Source organism: Protopterus annectens, chromosome 11.part0 (assembly GCF_019279795.1).
Source record: "Protopterus annectens isolate FY-2018-M chromosome 11.part0, PAN1.0, whole genome shotgun sequence".
Lineage (NCBI taxonomy): Eukaryota > Metazoa > Chordata > Ceratodontiformes > Protopteridae > Protopterus > Protopterus annectens.
Window position 1 is genome coordinate 57,681,026 of NC_056745.1, and position 21,700 is coordinate 57,702,725.

Genomic DNA, 21,700 nt, shown 5'->3' on the forward strand with positions numbered 1-21,700 from the left:
TGTGAATATCCAGTGAGATTAGTTTATGGTCTGATCTTACCAGTGAGGGATACACTTCTGGTCTGGAGCATAGTGTCCCCATGTTGGTGATGATCAGGTCCAATATGTTTTCCCCTCTTGTGGGAGTGGTAACAAGTTGTTCCATAGCATTTGAGTTTATAAATTCTAGGAACCTTTGGGCTAGGGTGTTGGAGCTAGAGTAATGCTCCCAGTCTATGTTTGGGTAGTTGAAGTCGCCCAATATAATGGTGTTTGGAGAGACCTTCATATTTTCCAGTATTCTCAGGAAGGCCAAGTAGGGTTCCTGTGTTTGGGAGGGTGGTCTGTAGCAGGCTATAAACTGGAAGGCAGTTTTACCCACAGTTAGTTGCACATGGATAGTCTCTGATGCTTCGTTCTGTGCCACCAACCTGGAGGTGTGGGTATCTTTGACGAATATTGATACTCCCCCTCCTTTTGTGGTTCAGCCCAAGTTTTGGGGCCGAAAAGCATGGTATGAGGTATAACCTGGTAGTGCTGGGGTGCTCTCGGGAGCCTTGAACCAGGTTTCTGTTACTGCACAGATATCGATGTTCTCCATGCTAAGGAGAGTTTTGAGTGCGTGCATCTTGAGGTTTAGACTTCTGGCATTGAGTAGCATTACTCTTAGTTTCTTATCCCTTGTGATACCTATGGAGGTGGGTTTGTCTTTTGAGCCTTGCCTAAAACGGCACTATGGGGGTAGCAAGAGCCTTTGCCAATATCCAAAAGCCCAGGGGTGACAGGTGCAAGCCGTCCCTAGCGAAGCATTGTGGCTTGTCGAGCATGTCATCCCAGGCTGACAGGCATTGGATCCCCTTTGAATGACACCAACACTTAAGCCAATTGTTAAAATTGATCATCTTGTCTTCATATTGTGGCATCATTCTTGGTGAGGGTAAGATGTTACTCAAGGTGAGGGTCATACCGGCCTGGGCTACATGCTCAGATAGCTCCTCTATGTCTCTTTTCATGTAGTCCAGGGAGGTACGTCTCAGGTCATTCACACCAGCATGGACAATGACTGAGTCATATTTGTACTTGCCTTGGAGTGACCTGAGTGTTTGTGTTATGTGGCGGATCCTAGCGCCCGACAGGCAGCTCACCGTGACCTTCTCCTTGTTCAGCCTGGTGAGCGGGACGTCAGTGTGCCTGACGATAGAGTCACCTATTACAAGTGTATCAGGTGTGTTTTTTAGCCTTAAGGGCTGTGACTGTTCGGCACACTGGCTTTGTGAGCTATATGTTGCACGTGTTTTGTTTTGGGGTAGCGGTTACTTGGATGTCTGCTTTGGAGGTCTCTGCTGCTTAGGCAGATTTTTATTTAGAGCCTCCGAGTATGTTTTTGTGTGTTTATGTGTTTGGTTTGTTGTCATGGTAGGTCTATGTGAGACTGGAATTGTAGTGAGTGTGGTTTCCTTCTCCCACGCCAGTACTGAGTTGAGAGAGCTTAGCCTCCAGTTTGGCTATATGGTTGCATCTCTCACATGTGTTGGAATTTGTTGGGAGGAGGAGAGGGTTGTCTGCGTACATGAGGCAGTTGTAACATTGCCTCAAGATTCCCAGATTCATCAGCTGGACCGGAGAGGAGATTGACAACTGACCTTTGGACATGCTAGAATAGTACTGGGAATTCCTTTATAATTGAAAAAAAGGGCCAATGGGGAACAAGGTACTCAAGGGGAGTTTGTGAGGGTGTAGTGCTTTTAATTTTTTAGAGCTGACTTATATAATTGCTTTAGTGAGCAAGTGCCAGGTAACTTAAATGCAATGTGTTACAGGTAACTTAAATGCAAAAATGACAAACAGTAACTTTCTTTCAAGTGAAACAAAGAAATAAGTACAGTAAGCAATGCAGATATCACTAGGGATCCACAGAAGTGCTAAAAGGCTGCGTTTTAGGTGGAATTAGCATTTCAGGGAAATAAACAAACAACAAGCATACAAATAAAGCTAGATTCAGCAGGCCTGGATCTAGTCTATGCTACAGCAAACAAGGTGTACCAATTTCAGTAAGAAACAGTTAGAATATGCAGGCACTATAAGCCTCTAACCAGAAATTCCCTGCTCAGAAGGGCAGAGTCCAGCCTCTCCTCCCACAAGAGTGCAGACCACAATCCTTCTTAACGTAAAATTACTGGCCTGAAGCCCAAGTGCTTAAACCAGAACTAATACACTTTTAGAATAACAGACACTGAGCTTTCAATCAGCAGTTCCCGACTGTAACGATAAAAAAGCTCCACTTGCAAAAATCCAGGCAGTTGCCTTTAAAGCTGGCCCTGAAGTAGTGCAAGGCATACCCCCATAACATTTATGGAGTAAATTATCTAAAAGAAGAGCATCTTGGGATGGTACAGCCAGGAAAACAATGCTCTTTCTGCTATTGATGCTACACATTAATCCCTCATTGGGAGACCATTCCAAGTATATTTAGGCTGTGATGTAGACAGACGAATTAAGGTACAGCTGCTGACTGCAAAAGAAAGCTTGACAGACCTTCAGGCATCTAACTTCTGGTTAATGGATGGAACCTTTCCTACTGGTGCAGTTATATGTACAGCCTGCATTTCAGTTATGCATAACCTGCAGTTCCATAGTAATGCCACTGGAGGGCACTGTTTATATACATACATACATACATATATATATATATATATATATATATATATATATATATATATATATATATATATATATATATATATATATATATATATATATATATATATATGTGTGTGTGTGTGTGTAGACCGAGTCAGAGGCTGTTTACGAAAACATCCTCAATAGTATATACAATTTGTGTTATTTGGTTGCACCTCTACTAACTTTTCTTGTGACCAACTTTGGCAGAGCTGCCCTAAAGGTAGTGAAGAACTACATCCCAGGAATGGAACAGAAGAACTGCATGTTTCAGTTGGGACAAATTATTTGGCATCAGGAATAGGCTGAAGGCATATCTAACATATATTGTTAAAATGCCAGTTTCCAACTTTGAGTGACACTTCTGCTAGTGCTGCTTCCTTTCCTGAAGAAACTGCCCTTTTATTTGAGCTGAAGAAAAGATTCCTAAAAGTGTCTCTGGATTACATTTTTGATATGGAATCCATTACTCGGACATAATATCTTCCTTTCCCTTCTTCACCTGTATTCTGGACTGTGTGTCAAAGTGCTGTTAATGACATGCCAGACAAACAAAAACTTCGTAAAGGCGTGTCATGGAAATCTTCCTCCATGAACTGCAGAGTGTCTCCCAAGCAGAATGAATGCATGCAAATAACATCTGTGAGAATATCTGGAGACGCTTCCAGCCATGTCCAGAACATTGCACATAACATCCAGTGATGGACAAAATGTTTGTAGTATTTAGTGACAAGCAATGGTGCAAAGTGCATGAGCTATACCTCACAACTGTTGTTTCTGTTGAGAAGATGCACAATAAATTTCAACATACACCATACCGCTGACAGATCATATTTCCTAAGATGCACAGTTTCACATGGAATACGTGCTTGTTATTTTGATGTTTGCACATATCCAATAGTCAATGCATGAATAAAGAAACAAATAAAAATAAAATAAAATAAATATGTTTCACATCATAATCCACTTTTCTAGCCCCCCCAAAAAATAAGAAAACAAAAAACTATTTATGTCTCTTTTCCCACTTTTGCAACAAACATTGTCATTTTTTATAAATTTTACTTGTAAGCATTTTTTCCCTGAAGCTGAATTCTGTAACTTTGTATCACATTCACATGAGATAATCACCTATTAAAAAACATAATCTGAAGTGCAGGTGAATACAGTAGTAGCCAATTTTATACTTTCACCATTGTACTATGCCCAGACTTGAATTTTACTGAATATATATATATATATATGTATGCAGCATGGCAAAACCAGGAAGCCAATGTTTAGGTGTGAGTTACATGCATGTGAGTCCCTCGGATATGTTGTTATGTTGTAGATCCTTTTAAAATGATTGCAATAATTGTCCTTCTACCTAACTGCTCTATCTAAACTAGTAAACAAGCATTTTTAAGTTTATTTACATTGTGGCTGTTATGAATTTTTATTTTATTTATTTATTTTATTTGACATTTGTTAACTGGGATAGTCCAACTGAGCCAAAGGCTCATTTTCAGTAGAGACCCAAGGAAAAAAGCTCTAAAGAGTTCACAATCTTGTAAAATTTGTAAGCATAACAAAATGAACACTTATAGATAAGACAGAGCCAGAGTATCATTAGCAACAGTTAACATCATTACATGTTGTAGAAGAGAAAAAAATAAAAATAAGATACATAACTGGTGTCAAATATGTGGTACACAAAGTATTTGAACAGAAAGAAACATGGTGCTGATCCAAATTATAAAGATTTTAAGTCCTGGACTACAGAATTACAAGACAGAGAGAAGGGGAGAAACGAAAAGTGGGAGAAATAAGAGACTGGATGAGTAAAAGATGAGGTAATGATAAAGTTGCCATGTGGGGGTTAGACACAGTCAGGACCAAGTCTTCAGTAGTCACTGTTTAAATTCATGTTTAAACAGGTATTTTTGGGAAACATGCTGTGTTATGTCCACACCATTACAAAAAGTAATAATGAAAAAGCGGTAAAGTATCTTTGTTCATAGCTTTCCCACCTTCATCCATTTATGTTTGCTAAACATATATGGGGGTATTTCATGTAGTTACTAATATCAGAAAGCCCTTTGTGTTTCTAAATGTTGCAGCTTTTACAGGGCCAGCAAGCCCCTAGAGCGATCTATTCAAAAAAATCATTTTGGAGCAGATAATACCTACTTTGGGATATGTTGCTTTGGGCGTAGCTGCTGTCTGCCTCTGTCTATTAGAGATGGGGGGGGGGCAAACACAGGCTGAAATTCTAATTTCCCATCCACTGGTTATGGTTATGCTTAAATAGGGTTAGGGATGGACTTTGGTTCACATATTCCAGAGCATGGAGATCCTTTGAGATGCATATCTCTCTCGCCAGCATGTCCTATTTATGTTGCAAGCAAAATTTAAATCCTTGGATCTTGTGGTTCTGATGCTGTTTGTTTTCCAGATGTGCAAAAGGTTCATCAGAGCTGGATCCATGGATGCCTTGTATGCCAGACATTAATCACTGCTCAGTTTCCTGTAGCAGACTGAACAACGAGGTAGGGCTTTAAGGTGATACTTATAGGACAATGTGTTTATACCCTGGACTGTCCTGCTAGGGGATGTCTGTGGATGTTCCAACTGTTACATATGTCTAGTCAGGTACATGCTGAAGAGCACATTATTCTCAATGTTGAGCCTGATAAGGGATGAATAAAATGGCACTATAACATCCTTGGACCTTGATGCTGTAACCTTACTTATAAGTTGGGTGAGATAGAATGACTCTTTTAATACTCTAGATGCTTGTTGGTCAAAGACCAGATTACTCTATACATATGTTTCCAGATCCCTGACTACTGGGTCAGCTCTTGGGATGTCTTATCAACAGAGTAATTAGGCTAGGTGGCAGTTTTCTCAAATGACACTATAGTGCATTAATTGGCATAAGATTTAGTCTGTGACTTTGGCACCAATCGTTTGTCTGTATTACACCCTCTATAATATGTTTGTGTTGTAGTAGAATCTATGATAGGTCCTAATTTGTAATCATCTGTGAACTTGGTTAGGCAAAGGCCCTTGACTTTAACTTTTCACTGAAATGAAAATCTAAAATAAATAAATGCACACTTTATCATATTTGTTTTTTTTTCATATTAGTGTGAACCTTGGCTCTAGATGATTGTCACTTTTGAAGAGAAATCATGTCCCCATGTGCAAGAATGGGAAAAAGGGGTGTAGATGGATGGCTGGATGCATTAGTGTCATGTATTGTGTGTGTGCTCGCATGTTTATATAAAGATATATAATACAGACATGTATGGAAGCATCCGATATCACTGACTTCCATTAAAATTCGATATCTAAATTGTCAACATACTTTGGTTGACAAGACAGATCATCGACAGTTATGCGAGACTGACACAATATCGTAGCTGAGAATTCCTTTTTCCATGGTATTGTGGAATTTCTGAGTGACAATATATATATATATATATAATTATCAGGAGGTAAGGGGTTGCAGGGGGCTTGTTGTTACCTTCATGCTTCGAGAATTTGTCTCAAGAGGATGGCTGGTATGTTTCAAATGTGTTTTTTTTTCAATTTTGTGATGACATTATCGGTGTCAGTGTTTTGGTGGTACAATATTTTAAAGTGCACTCTACATATATATATATATATATATATATATATATATATATATATATATATATATATATATATATGCACACACACACACAAATATATATATATATATATATATATATACACACACACACATATATATATATACACACACACACACACACACACACACACACACACACACACACACACACACACACACACACACACACACACACACACACACACACACACACACACACACACATATATATATATATATATATATATACACACACACACACACACACACACACACACACACACATATATATATATATATATATATATATACAAACACACACACACACACATATATATATATATATATATATATATATATATATATATATATATATATGTACACACACATATTTATATATATAATATAAAATACCAAACCACAAACCTTACCACATCAAGACTACAATCTCAAAATGTTAAAATCATAAACGTTTAAAAGATCAAACCACCAAATAATGAATCCTAGAACATTGAAAGTAAAGAATACAGAATACACCAATGTGAGACACAGACATAACCTGCGGTCAAATTAGATCAATCCATGATCCTCTCACATCACCACATAAATCCTCTAGTGAAACTAAAGTAATGCTAAAAAAAACAGTTCATTTGGAAATGCAAGTGAAATAACTTAACCAAAGCATATAATCAGACTGTAAAGTGATCATAAGAAAATATACAAATGAATAGTGACCAACACCCGTTTAGATCAGCAATACAAAATGTAGTCTCACAACCTTAGTAACATAGCAACAACGGTGACAAATTCATAAGGTGAGGGCTGCTACCTCTTTCCTAAAACATCAGGAAAGTGCTCACATCAAGCGTGTAGCTCTTGTTTATGTTATGGGGAAGCAAGACAACCTGTGGTCAATCGTAAGCACAGATCCTGTACTCTGTTTTGTTCCTAAGCAACCAGGAAGTTTGTATGTGTTTCCTAGGTAACAGGGAATGTTGGTGGCCATGCTATAAGTGTATACCACCAATCACAGTAGAGCTACATTATCTTCCTTATCTTCTGCTCTGAAGTCCTCATTTCTTTCATCTGTCTCACATTGTGCATCCTACAGCCCATTGTAGGCCTTCATCTCCATCACGTCCAGCTTCTTCAGCTGCTCTGCCTTCATTGCCCAGGTTTCTGTGCTATGCAGTAGTACTGGTCACACCACTGTTTTTGTATACCTTATTTGTCACCTTCTTTGATATCCTTCTGTCATATACCACCCCTGACAATCGGAGCCAACTGGTTGCAGCACCTTTGATTCTAGCCTCCATCTCCTCATTCACAGTTCCCTAATCCTTAACCACCCCGTCTACATACCTGAAGTTTTTACCCTGTTTAAACTTTTTCCATTCTTTCTCAGTTTTTATCTACTTATGATTTCAACATTTGCTGTCTTGTCTGTACTCAGTTTCATCCTGTGTGCCCTCATTTTTGCATTCCATTTCCCTGACTTTTGCTGAAGTTCCTGTTTTGAGTCTGCTTCTAATGCCAAGTCATCTGGATACAGCAGCTTTATCGATCTCTCCCCTCTTACCAGTTTGCTAATGTAAAATATCACCAACTTGAAACAGTGGACGTAGAGGTGAACTGTGATGCAGCCCCGCTCACACTGGGAACCCCTCTGAGTCTAAACACTGCTTATACTCATGTAACTGGACCCACGTACGTAGCTTGCACTAATTCTACCAATGTTTTTTAACATTTAAACCATCAGCATGCTTTGCCATATGCTTTCTCCAAATTTCTTTCTTCATGTCCAGCTTCTTCACCACTCTCTGTGTCACTGAAAACATTGAGTAGATAGTTCTGCATTCTGATCTGAATCTGAACTGCACACCTTCCATCTTACTTTCTTCTAGTCGGCATATTCTTTTAGGAATCACTCTGTCCAGCACTTTCATTCAGTGTGACAAGACTTTGATACCTCTGTACTGCTCATAGCTGTAAATGTCCCTATTGTTCTTATACACTGGATTTGAATGTTTATTGTTCAGTTATAACTAGGATACGCCACTCTCCCTCTCTCCATACTGCTACGGGTACCCTCTGGAGCCAATTCACCCTAACCCAGCCAACATGCTGATCGTATTTGCATTTCATTAGTGCTGTCCTTACTTCTTCTAGGGTGGGCTCTTCTTCTGCTTTCATTGTAGAATGTAGCTTGAGGGAGTGCAGCATCGGTACTTTTTATTTTTCTCAGAAGCTTTTGGACGTACTCCTTCCATCTTACATTTTTGTCCTATGGACTGCTGAGCATATTGGTGTTGGAATCTCTTCTGAAGTACATATGATGACTGCCTTCTTTATCTTACTGTTTTTGCCTTGCAACCTGAGAGCATTGCTGAGTCAGTTTCCCAAAGCTAGTAGAATGCCTCTGATGCCTTGTTCTTTGGTATTGTGACTATTCTCTAAGTTTCTTTGTTAGCTAAATAGTAAAAAATATATATATAAAGGAATCCAAGCCACCGTTTAAGGCAAAAGTAAACTTTTATAAAACAACCACAGATACAAAAATGAGCGCTTTCGTCTGGAAACTAGACTTCATCAGGTTAAAGACACACCTACTACTCATTGCTTAAATAACATTCAGTTAATACATGTCAATTAATATTAAAAGCAAAGCACACTTGAAAAAATTACTTATTGAAAAATAACACATCACTGGATCCAAACAAGTTGAACCCAGACAATGCAACCTGCACCTAAACAAGTACATAAAAAAACTTAGAACACAATAATGAATGTGCCAACAGTCATTTCACATTAATATAATTGTGTTGAAAGTAGAATAAGAATATTTACATTTATATTCTTGTATATTCTTTGTTAGCTAAGCAATGTTCCTTCATAGCCTGGTCCATATCGGATCAATGAGCGCCCTCCTATCTTGGGAAGGCCTGCCTATCCCTTCGCTGCTACTCTGCTAATCAAACCTGGGTCAGCTGGTCCATAGCCAGATCTTTATCCCACTGTGCCACTGGACCAGCCAACTTCTTTTTAATAACTTCCTGGACGTCTGCATTCCACCACCAGCGTTCCTTATGTGCCTTATTCCCATAACTGTCTTAGCTGCTTATCTGCTCTACAGTCCTCTCACATTCTGTTTTGAGATGCTGACATTCTGCTTCAACTCCAGCTATTTCTTCTTCTTCCTTGTCCTGAGGTGCAGTATACTGAATAGTTCCCTGAACTCTTCTGCTTTCACTCCAGTCAACATCCAGGTCTTCAGTCTAGTCTCTGTTGACCTTAGAGCCTTCTCTGACCATTGCTTGCAGCTTATATGGGCCACCAGTGGTTTATACTGTGGGCCGACTGTTTCGCTGGGATGACTTTGCAATCTCTGATTCTACCCCAATGCCCTGTTCTTACTAAGAGGACATCTCTGATTCTACCCCAATGCCCTGTTCTTACTAAGAGGACATCTCTGATTCTACCCCAATGTCCTGTTCTTACTAAGAGGACATCTCTGATTCTACCCCAATGCCCTGTTCTTACTAAGAGGACATCTCTGATTCTACCCCAATGCCCTGTTCTTACTAAGAGGACATCTCTGATTCTACCCCAATGCCCTGTTCTTACTAAGAGGACAGCTCTGATTCTACCCCAATGCCCTGTTCTTACTACGAGGACATGTACTTGACTTGCATATCTAACACTCTTGTATATGATTTTGTGACTGTCTGTCCTGGTGATCCATGCATTGAACAATATTAAGCCATTTGCCATAGAGAATTCTAGAATGGCCTCTTCTTTATTACTCTTGCCCCACCCATATAGACCAAGGCAGTCCTTGTATTGAGTTCTGTCTGTCCCAATATGATCATTCAGGTCCCCCATTATAAACACCAGCTGTTATTGCCTTGCTTTATCCAGTAGATCCTGCAGCTGCTGCCTGAACACACCCTTTTTCTCATCATCACAACCCTACTGAGGTGCATAGATTCAGATTATGAGTACCACCTCTGTCTTTACAGTGGACACTGACTGCCACAAGTCTGCATTAATTATGACATCCCTCACAATCTTCTGAAGGCACTCTCTCTCTGTCTTTCCCAACAATTCCCACAACAATTCTAGTATGCCTGTCTCTGAGTAGTAAAATCTGGATCCCAAGCCTGGTGGTTTAACTGCACTGCCCTCCTATCTTGTTTTCTGGATGGATGGGATATCCAGCCACCTCCTTATCATGTCATCAACTTTCAAGCTGCTTCCTGTAGTGTAGCAATCTTTAATTCATTTTTGGAAGGTTGATTATTTTAATGTCTTGCTTTTGCTCAGCAGAGCTATTCCAGTTAACCTAAGCTGGGCATCTGGACACTAGCAGCTCAGTAGCTTATTGACTCAGGACTACTGGACACACTGTTGAAAATAGCACATAGACCCCCCCCCCCAATCTTTAATATGCATCCCTGTCGTAGGTCAGACTAGTCCAGGTCCTCAACCCCCTCATCACCAGCAAATACCCATGTCCATTTTTGGTTACATTAGTCAGCACTTGTGAGAAGCCTTTCTAGACTTCTGTCTGGCAAATGGCTTGATAGCAGCTAGCACATGGTTCAGAAAGAGAGAGAGAGAGAGAGAGAGAGAGAGAGATAGCCTCAAGACCACATACAAAAGTGGGCAACATGCAACTCAGGTATGCTTCATCCTAGTAAGGAAAGGGCACTGGGGTAGAATCAATGATAGTAAAGTATTCACCAGTAAAACAGTGAGCTCACAGCATAAACCATTGGTTGCCAAAACTTACTGCAAGTAATAGTCATAGAAGGCTCTAAGGTCAACAGAGATCAGACCGAAGACCTGAAAGTTGACTGTGGAGAAAGCAGAACGGTTTAAGGAATTACTCAGGGCTCTAGCCCCTGAAGAAGAGGAGGAAATAAATAAAGCTGAAGAAGAATATCAGCACCTCAAAACAGCTTATGTGAGGACTACAAAAGAGATATGTGGTCAAGCCAGGTATGGAAATAAAGTACATAAGGAAAGCTGGTGCTGGAATGCAGAATTCCAGGACGTCATCAAAAGAAAGGAGTGCAGGAAAAAGTAGGAGATAGAAAAGATGGACCAGGCTAGGAAGGAATACTGGTTGGCTAAGAAAGAGGCTAAGAAGATAATTGCAATAGTAAAGAAAAGGGCATCAGAGGCCCTCTACCAGCTTCTGTAAAGTGACTCAGTAGGTGGCACAAAGAAACTCTATCCAGTTGCAAGGGAAAGATAGAAATATAAAGAAGATAGTCAGACACCCTTCATAAGGGATGCCAACAACAACCTGTTCACCAGCCCAGGACATCAAAAACAAATGGAAAGAGTACTTCCAGCAGCTTCTGAATGTCGAAAATACCACAGAAGCTGTACTGTGACAGACACAGCCTATGATGAGAGAGGAAGAGGCGTCCACTCTAGAAGAAGTAAAAACAGCAAAATGAAGCTGAGGTTGCAGCAGATATGATCAAGATGCTGGGTGATATAGGGAAAAAATGGTTCCTGAAGCTACTCATAGCAGTGTGGAGGAAAAAGTTCATCCCAGATGACTGGAGAATAAGTATATTTATGCCAGTTTACACGAAACAAAGGGGACATCCACAACTGTGGGCAGTACAGAGGTATCAAACTCACTCTTGTCCCATAGCATGAAAGTTTTGAAGAGGGTGATTGATAAATGGATATTCAGATTAGTAGAAAGTAAAATGGGAGGTGAGTAGTTCAGATTCAGATCAGGATGCAGCACAACTGACCCAGTGTTTGCAGTGAGACAGATAGTTGAAAAGAAGGTAAAGATGAGGAAAGAATCCAACTGGGCATTCCTAGACTTGGAGAAAAAATATGACAAGGTCCCAAGAAAACTAATTTGGGCAGTCCTGTGACAGTTAAAGGTTCCAGAAACATTGCAAGCTATGTGCAAGGACCCAATGACTTATGTATGATCAGTGTTTGGTCTCACAGAGGGGTTCACAGCATACCTCTCAACTGTTCAGATTTTCACAGAATGTCCAGATTTTTGCCTCATATTTGTCGTCTGCTTCTCATAAAAATTTATTTTTCTAGCAAATCACCAGCAAATCATTGAGGCCTGAAGTCAGAAAATAATGGCAGATATTTGAGTTTCAGACTTCATGCCCTTCAAAAAATTCTTGATAATGTAAAAAATTTTATCAACTTTCGAAGTTTGTAAGAGCAATATTTTAAAAGTGTCCCTATTTTTGGACCTTTGTCCACCCATTATTTGTGGCTTTGTCTAGAGATTGAGATGAATGGTTCCCACTGGGAGTGGGTGTGCATCAGAGTTCAGCTCTGAGCCCATTGCTGTTCATATTTGTGATGGACTACATTAACAAATAGGTCAGAGAGCACAGATCAACAAAGATGCTGTATGCAGAAGATGTGGTATTACAGGCAAACTCTGAGCAACAACTTCAGCAAAGGATAGGGGAATGGAATGCAAAACTGAAGGCACACGGGATGAAACTGAGTACAGATAAGACAGCTGTAATGGCAGCAAATGGGGGAAATTAGAAGAAGCTCAGAAATGATATAGAAGGGAAGATAGTGGAACAGGTTAACAGCTTTAACTATCTGGGGAGATGGTGAGGAGAAGGGTAGTCTGAATGAAGAGGCCAAAGCTAGAATCAGAGGGGCTGCAGCCAACTGGCATGGAGTGTCAGGTGTAGTGTATGACAGAAGAATGCCAAAGAAGCTGAAAAGTAAATTGTACAAAACAGTGGTGCGACCAGTACTACTGCATGGTACAGAAACCTGGGCAGTGAGGGCAGAACAGATGATGAAGCTAGAGGTGATGGAAATGAAGTGCCTGAGATGGGTGGTAGGATGCACACCGTAGGACAGATGAAGAAATGAGGACTTAAGAGCAGAAACCAAAGTAGCTCCAATTGCAGAAAAGATCAAAGAGAACAGATTATGGTGGTTTGGGTACGTGTGCAGAAAAGCAGAAGACAATCTGGTGAAGAACATTTGGGACAGACAGGAAGAAGGCAAGAGGAAACGAGGGTTCCCAGCAAAGAGATGGCTGGATTGTGATAGAGAAGATCTGTGACAGTCAAGCATGAGTGTTGAAGAAGGCAGGAGTGTGGCATTGAATCAAGAGAGATGGTGACAGTTAACAAGACACCCCGATCTCATGTAGAAAAATGGGAAAAAGGGAGTTGATGATAATGGTATATGAGGTGGCAACACCCACAATGTGGCTTATTCCTATGGTGGCCATGGTGTCTTTGTGGCTGCTGAATATCCCCCTTCAGGAATATGAAGGAAAAACTGCAATTAATTTACAGATACCCCTCCTAGATATATGCTTTTCCAGCTGCCTCCCTCTTATAACTGCCTGAGTATAACTTTTTGTGTGGGATACTTTTAAAAATAGGACAGAAAAAAAGATAAGAAAAGAAAACTAAATCACTGCAATAGCTTATTTGAAGCTAGACAGTAACCTCAGGGTCAAGTAAAACAAAAGAGCAAACAAGAAACTAGGCAGCACCAGCTACTCCAGTTAAACAAAAACTGTTGTCTCACTTATCAGCATACTGTCAGCAACAATAACGGGTCTTGAAATAACGTCAAGAGAATCCATGCTTAACAGAGTTTCTGAATAGGTATCTGGGGCCATCGACCCTATTGTTATAAAAGAGTAGAGTCAGCATGACTACGTCCTTATGTCAGTGTCTGTCCACCTGCAGTGTTACTGCTCTACTCTGTGATTGCTACAGTATGATCGGCAGTTCTGGGTCAAAGGTCAGCAGTAGGAAAATCATTGGTTAACTGTACTGGTTATATTTTCATTTATATGGGCTGCATAAGATTGATCGAGTGTAGCTAAGATCGACATCTGCATTGCTGACCCACTTTGTTCGACAATGCAGATGGTCAGCAGCTGAGTGATATAAGGGTAGTCCCTGTGGAAGGAGAATATGTTTCTTCCCCAAGGATTGTGTAATCTCATGTTTAGTTTATATAATTAGCAGAAGATGTGGAGGCACAAGGGACTGCCCCCTGCAAAAACACTGTTTGTAGTAATACATATTTCCAAGGAGTAACTTCAGAGCATGCACAGAAGGTGTCAGTGTTTTGAATTACTGTGTCAGTATTAAGTATGTCAACATAATGCTGCATGCACTATGGTCACTAATGCTATATATATATATATATATATATATATATATATATATATATATATATATATATATATACATATATATACATATATATATATATATATATATATATATATATATATATATCTATATATATCTATATATATATATATATATATATATACACATATATGGATAGATACATAAATATATATATATATATATATATATATATATATATATATATATACACACACACACACACACACACACACACACACACACACACACACACACACACACACACACATATATATATATATATATATATATATATATATATATATATAGATATATATGTAGGTACCATACTACTAAAACGGTGCACATGACATCAAAAAAAGTGCTGGAATTAAAACATGTCAGACAACATAAACCTCAAATCCAGCGAATATTCAAACTTTATTACACTGGAAATACAAGACTTACAGGAAAACAACAAACTGGTTTTACCCCATGGTGGCATCAGTGTACTTCCAAACCTAGCTTCAACTTTGCATTAAAATTCCCAGCTTAAAGGTACAGTCATTTAATTAAATAGCTGGTTTCAACACTCTAAATATCTTGCCCCAAAAAAGGAAAAAAACAAGAGAAAACACGCAGAAGGAAACGAAATACAAAAAAATAACAGCAACAAAAAAAAATATATAAGATATATCTGTACTTGATGTAAATATTTCACTCCAATGATAGTCAAAATTAAACAAGAATCATTTAGGCCAAACCTAACCGTACATCATTCAAAAATCATCAAACATTAAAATTAAAGAAAATTATTGAGACCAGGCTTGCATAATGCGCCCAAATTAAATCTCCTTTTGTGACAGTGTCTTATGTTTAGAAATACTAGATAGACCCTCACCCACTACCATATCAATACCAACAAAAATGAAATGGGCTGTAGGATGTTCAAGTTGGTGCTTAAACAAAACACTCCTAGACCATCTACAATTGATGTCACTAATATGAACCACAATTCTCTGTTTAAAACTAGATGTCTGACTGACATATAACTCTCCACAATGGCAAACAGCCATAAAGGCCAACCATTCACTCTTGCATATTATCAAACTTCTAATATTATAAACCTTGGGTGTATTAACCAAAGTAAATGATTTTGTCTTGGAAACTGTTCGTCAATATGTACAGTTACCACAATATGTACTTCCACATGGTTTATCATATCATTTATTGTGTTGGCTACCAACCAAACCCCTTTTAAAACCCGAAAAATATTAACCCTAAGTTTTTCCTCTCCAATAATCACAATGGCAGTGGGAATCTAAACATTTATCAAAAAATGGATCCATTTTTAAGAGGTGTCAGTATTTATTGATCATCTCTTTTACCTTAAACATGTTATTCCCAAAAGTGATTATGAACCTTAGTGTGCATATATTTACACCTTCCGAAGCCCCTCTGTCTCTACCCTCCAACCATACATCCCTCGACTGATTAAAGGCTGCATTGTAAGCCTTTCTGATTAGACTTCTCCTATACCCCCTCTTTTCAAACCTCTTCTCTATTTTAGATGCCTCTGTTATAAAAGTTTCCTCAAAACTACATATACGCCTTATGCATAAAAATTGTGCATGTATGGATATGTTCTGTAATACATTCAGGATGGCAACTTTTAGCATGCAATAGGGAATTTTTGCTGAAGGGTTTGCAATATAAACTTGTGGCCATACTTCCATCTATAAATTTTGTCACATTAACATCTATATCTAGCCATCAATCCACAACCCCTTTTTCCATTTTTGCACATAGGGTCGGGGTGTCACTTCACCACTGACAATCATCTACAGCCAAGGTTTACACTGATGAGTGGCTAGCTATATATACATCTGTGTGTGTGTGTGTGTATATATATATATATATATATATATATATATATATATATATATATATATATGTATATTTATAAATATATGGGTGCCTTGTGTTTTGTCAACCATTACTTCATTACTTTGCTCAACAACTAGAAATGCAAATCTGTTTGTTCAAGCATCCAGTTTATTAAATGGATGTTTTGTTGAATGCTTGTTTCAGCAAAAGAGTTCAGTGGAATTTGTAGTAGGTATGTGTGTGTTTGTGAATTTGCTTGAGTTAGAGTAAATTTAGCCTATTGGAGAAATTAGGTCTGTGTGTGGCTGTGAGTGTTTAGAGCTAGGCTTTGTTTAGTGGATAGGATAAGTAGTGTTTGTTCACGGGATAGGTTGAGTGTATATATATGAAATATATATATATATATTCACACACACACACACACACACACACACACACACACACACACACACACACACACACACATATATGTGTGTGTGTGTGTGTGTGTGTGTGTGTGTGTGTGTGTGTGTGTGTGTGTGTGTGTGTGTGTGTGTGTGTGTGTGGATGTGTGTGTGGTTTTTGTGTGTGTAGGTGCACATGGATGCATGTGTTGAGTGGCCGAGAAGTCTTCTCGAGTAGTAGAGTGATAGTGCTATGGAAATACCTTTTTTCAATGTAACATGCTTGTTGGGGTTAGGGGCGGGACAGCTTAAACTAATGTTTGATTAATGACAGTTTGACTTGCAGTAGTAGTTTGGATGAAGTTGTCTAAGCTGTACTTATGAGATGAGAAACACTGTTATTCTCTTCTGGTCATTCTTTTTCCATTTAGTCAAGTAATTGTATATGTAATGATGAGTATGCCAACGTCAGTGACAATGTACTTTCCCTTCTCTCTCTGTCTTTTTAAACTCTTAAGTAATGTGCAATGTGCTTTCATTTTATATTTCTTTTGACAGAACTTACAGTATAACTTGCAAACCTGGTGGATCAAAGTGCGCTTTCCATGATATCATTTGATTTTAGAATGCAAATAAAGTTATGTTTTGTGTGTGTGTGTGTGTGTGTGTGTGTGTACATATATATATATATATATATAGAGGTTTACATTGAAAACCTCGAAACTGCATTGGTCGACTGGCATCTGGTCGAATGGCAGTTTTGCAGTCAGCAGAATGTTGAACCAAACTGTATCGACTACACTACAGCGAACGGGTAGTGTAGTTTGAGTATTTGGGTTCGACATTGTGTAGGGAAATCGCGGTTCAGTGAGGAACAGGGAATTAGCCTATTTCCTCACTGTATTGTGATCTCAGAGTTGGTATATTTAATGTGCAGGCAGTGTGTGGGTAGCAGCCCCCTGCAAAATAGTAGAATTAATGTACCGCTGACTGTAGAGTATAAAGGTAGGTTAATGTATATAGCAGGAGGTCAGTGACATCATCTCTTGCTATGTCGAATACATCGAGCTTCGGATGACGATGTATTCATTTTCGCATTGGTTGTTGTTTCAAAATTCTGACTTTATCATGTTGGATCGACATTCTGAATGGTCAACTGAAGTTGATTTGGAATTTCAGTAGTGAACCAATATATATATATATATATATATATATATATATATATATATATATATATATATTTATATATATATAAATGGGTTACCATCAGTACATCGAATTGCCACAATATCAAAATCCACTGCATCGACACCTCAGAACATCGATACCCAATGATCACCTCATGGTAAGGAACCATTTGGCCATCCGTAACTCCAAAAACTACCAATGAAACAAACACGCAAATGTGGGGGGCTTTGCCCCCACACCCCCCTTACTTAATATTCCAGCTCCGAGAATGCACTACAGCAGGAGTACGGGGCAAAGTTCACGGTGATGGCCAAATGGTTCCTTACCGTGTAGTGATCATCAGCTCTCCGGGTGTCGATGTTCTGAGGTGTCGATGCAGTAGATTTTGATGTTGTGGCCATTTGATGTACTGACGGTAACCCATATATATATATATATATATATATATATATATATATATAGATATAGATATATATACACACAGAGACATACCACTGTTGCAAGTTTTCATATACTGAAGATAGAGCACCTGCTTGCATGTAACCATAGAAAAACTATTTAAATAGCCAAATGAAAATTCAGGATGGTAAGAAAATATTGTTTTATGTGAGGCTGTATCGTTTGTATGTGTGGAAAGTGGCATTAACATTGTAAACAAAAATGAACTGTTACCCTCCGCAGCTGCCTAACACAATTTGCTTATTTATTTTTGTAAAGGTTCAAAGGTGTTCAAGGAAGTGTCCTCTCTGGAAATGCATACGTTTTCCATGACAGTGGAACACTGGAAATTCCTGTGGCACAGAAGGACAGCAGTGGCACTTATACTTGTGTAGCAAGAAATCCCTTCGGAAAGGCCCAAAATACAGTAAAGCTGGAAGTTAAAGGTATGTAATGTAGCATGCGTGAAGTGCATTCTTTTAACTTTTTCATTTCCTTTTCACAGAGAAACAGTGAGTGAAATGTCTGCACCAAGCTGCTTTGTATTCCGTAGCAATGCCATGTAAAATGTCCACAATTTTCTTCATTTAGATTACTTTAATCCTGTTTATGTTTTTTTTCTTTTTTTCCATTTCATCTGATGTGTGAATACTTTTTAAGTTACTTTTGATGTTTTTGATGACTCTTTAAGAAGAAACATTCAGTATTGTTCACCATAAGGCAAATTACTTTGGCAAAGCAACACGAATCTTAAGCCACACTAAAGTTGCTATAACAGTCTCTCTCTAGAAAATCGTACCCTTAAACTTGTTTTTCTTTTCTTTGTATTATTTCAACACATTTTCCATCTTCTTAGCCCTCTGAGAGAAATCCATACGTCATAGAGAAAGCCTGATGTGAAATCTGATACTTTATTTATAATGTACATTATTATAATAATCATTTCTTTTGGTACGTGTTGGCAATGTCCTTTTTACAGCAAAAGTGCTCATAAAGGAAGAGAGCAGACAATTTAACCCTACATAAGGATCACTATGATTTTTACCCTACATAAGGATCGCTATGATTTTTACCCTACATAAGGATCGCTATGATTTTTACCCTACATAAGGATCGCTATGATTTTTTCCCTACATAAGGATCGCTATGATTTTTTCCCTACATAAGGATCACTATGATTTTTACCCTACATAAGGATCGCTATGATTTTTACCCTACATAAGGATCGCTATGATTTTTACCCTACATAAGGATTGCTATGATTTTTACCCTACATAAGGATCGCTATGATTATTTTATTATTTTTTACTGCACTAACAGTGGTCAGTATTAAGCTAATGCTAGACATATAGTTTACAGTTCATTTGGATTACAGTCATGTACCACTAAGGATTATAGAACCTTACAGGCTTACCTTTTTCTCCTTTTTGTAAATCCTGACAAGGACAAGCTCCTTGAATGGGTTTGGAGGGGCTAACAAAAACACCACTCCACTACAGGTGACCTACTTGCATTTCCTGCAATATGTGAGAGAAACAAAATGGCTGGCAGATTTAGATTTCACAAATGCCCTCAATATTTGACCCCAGAGGTGTCTGAAGTGGATAGGTTACATTGAATGGTAACATGTCCTTTTTAATTCTCCTATTTGGTATCACATAAATTACTAATAAAAGTTTGTAATGACTTTGTATAGTTTCTGTTGAAATATGTTTAAATCTAGAAGCCCATCTTTTGCTTCATAATACAGTATTGCTTATGCCAGCATATACCTGCATACCTGTTCTACCACTGTGACTACAAATAGAAGGTGTTATGTAGGTATGCAGATGTTTAGTTATAAATCTGCAGTTTCAAAATATGGTGAGACTTGGCACTGTAATGTTATCTGTCTAGCTATGTATTTATAACACTTTATTTACACACCAGCACTCTCTCATTATTATAACCCCTTCAATTGAGGAATGGTAAGGTGGTAAAACTGTTAATATTGCCACCTCCCAGCTCTTGGACTACTTGTCTGATTGTGTGCTGGAGTAACTTCTTTGTGGCTATTGCATGTTTTTTTATTTTTTTTTATTTCGGTTTTGTTTACTGGGTTTACCCAAATGGGTTTAGTCAAAAATCCATTTAGAGATGAGGCCCGGGTAAAAAGCTGCAGCATATTGCAAACATTTTTAAGCAGCCATTCAGTAATATACATGAACAGATATTAAGTAATATGCATTAACAATTACACATTTATTTGCTAAATTAGATTACATTCATATGAAATAAAGGAAACTATTTTAGTATAAAACATACGTTTAGTAAATGTTGAACATTGAGCATTTGAAGAGGTGTATTAGTGGGTTTGTCGAATAGATAATAAATCTTGTGATTAGTGATTAGAAATTCAAATGAATGGAATGGCGGGAATAAACGTATAACAGAGAACATATTAACGTTGTAGTTAAGAGGTTCGGTATTACCTATGTATATGGCTGTTATAACAGAGAACATATTAACGTTGTAGTTAAGAGGTTCGGTATTACCTATGTATATGGCTGTTATAACAGAGAACATATTAATGTTGTAGTTAAGAGCTTCAGTATTACCTATGTATATGGCTGTTATAACAGAGAACATATTAATGTTGTAGTTAAGAGGTTCGGTATTACCTATGTATATGGCTGTTATAACAGAGAACATATTAACGTTGTAGTTAAGAGGTTCGGTATTACCTATGTATATGGCTGTTATAACAGAGAACATATTAATGTTGTAGTTAAGAGGTTCGGTATTACCTATGTATATGGCTGTTATAACAGAGAACATATTAATGTTGTAGTTAAGAGCTTCAGTATTACCTATGTATATGGCCGTTATAACAGAGAACATATTAATGTTGTAGTTAAGAGGTTCGGTATTACCTATGTATATGGCTGTTATAACAGAGAACATATTAATGTTGTAGTTAAGAGGTTCGTTATTACCTATGTAAATGGCTGTTATAACAGAGAACATATTAATGTTGTAGTTAAGAGGTTCGGTATTACCTATGTATATGGCTGTTATAACAGAGAACATATTAATGTTGTAGTTAAGAGGTTCGGTTTTACCTAGGTATATGGCTGTTATAACAGAGAACATATTAATGTTGTAGTTAAGAGGTTCGGTATTACCTATGTATATGGCTGTTATAACAGAGAGCATATTAATGTTGTAGTTAAGAGGTTCGGTATTACCTATGTATATATCTGTTATAACAGAGAACATATTGATGTTGTAGTTAAGAGGTTCGGTATTACCTATGTATATGGCTGTTATAACAGAGAACATATTAATGTTGTAGTTAAGAGGTT

The 21,700-nt window shown here is 38.1% G+C and overlaps 1 protein-coding gene across 16 annotated transcripts in view; it reads left to right on the plus strand.

Moving 5' to 3' along the window:
* The window catches only part of NRCAM (neuronal cell adhesion molecule), a 1,614,235-nt gene that overhangs the window by 1,292,828 nt on the left and 299,707 nt on the right, over positions 1-21,700 (plus strand). For all 16 annotated transcript variants that reach the window (XM_044087425.1, XM_044087435.1, XM_044087431.1 and 13 more), the window contains one exon: positions 18,636-18,802. In XM_044087425.1, the coding sequence (XP_043943360.1) occupies positions 18,636-18,802 (167 nt within the window). The remainder of the gene's footprint in view (positions 1-18,635; positions 18,803-21,700) is intronic.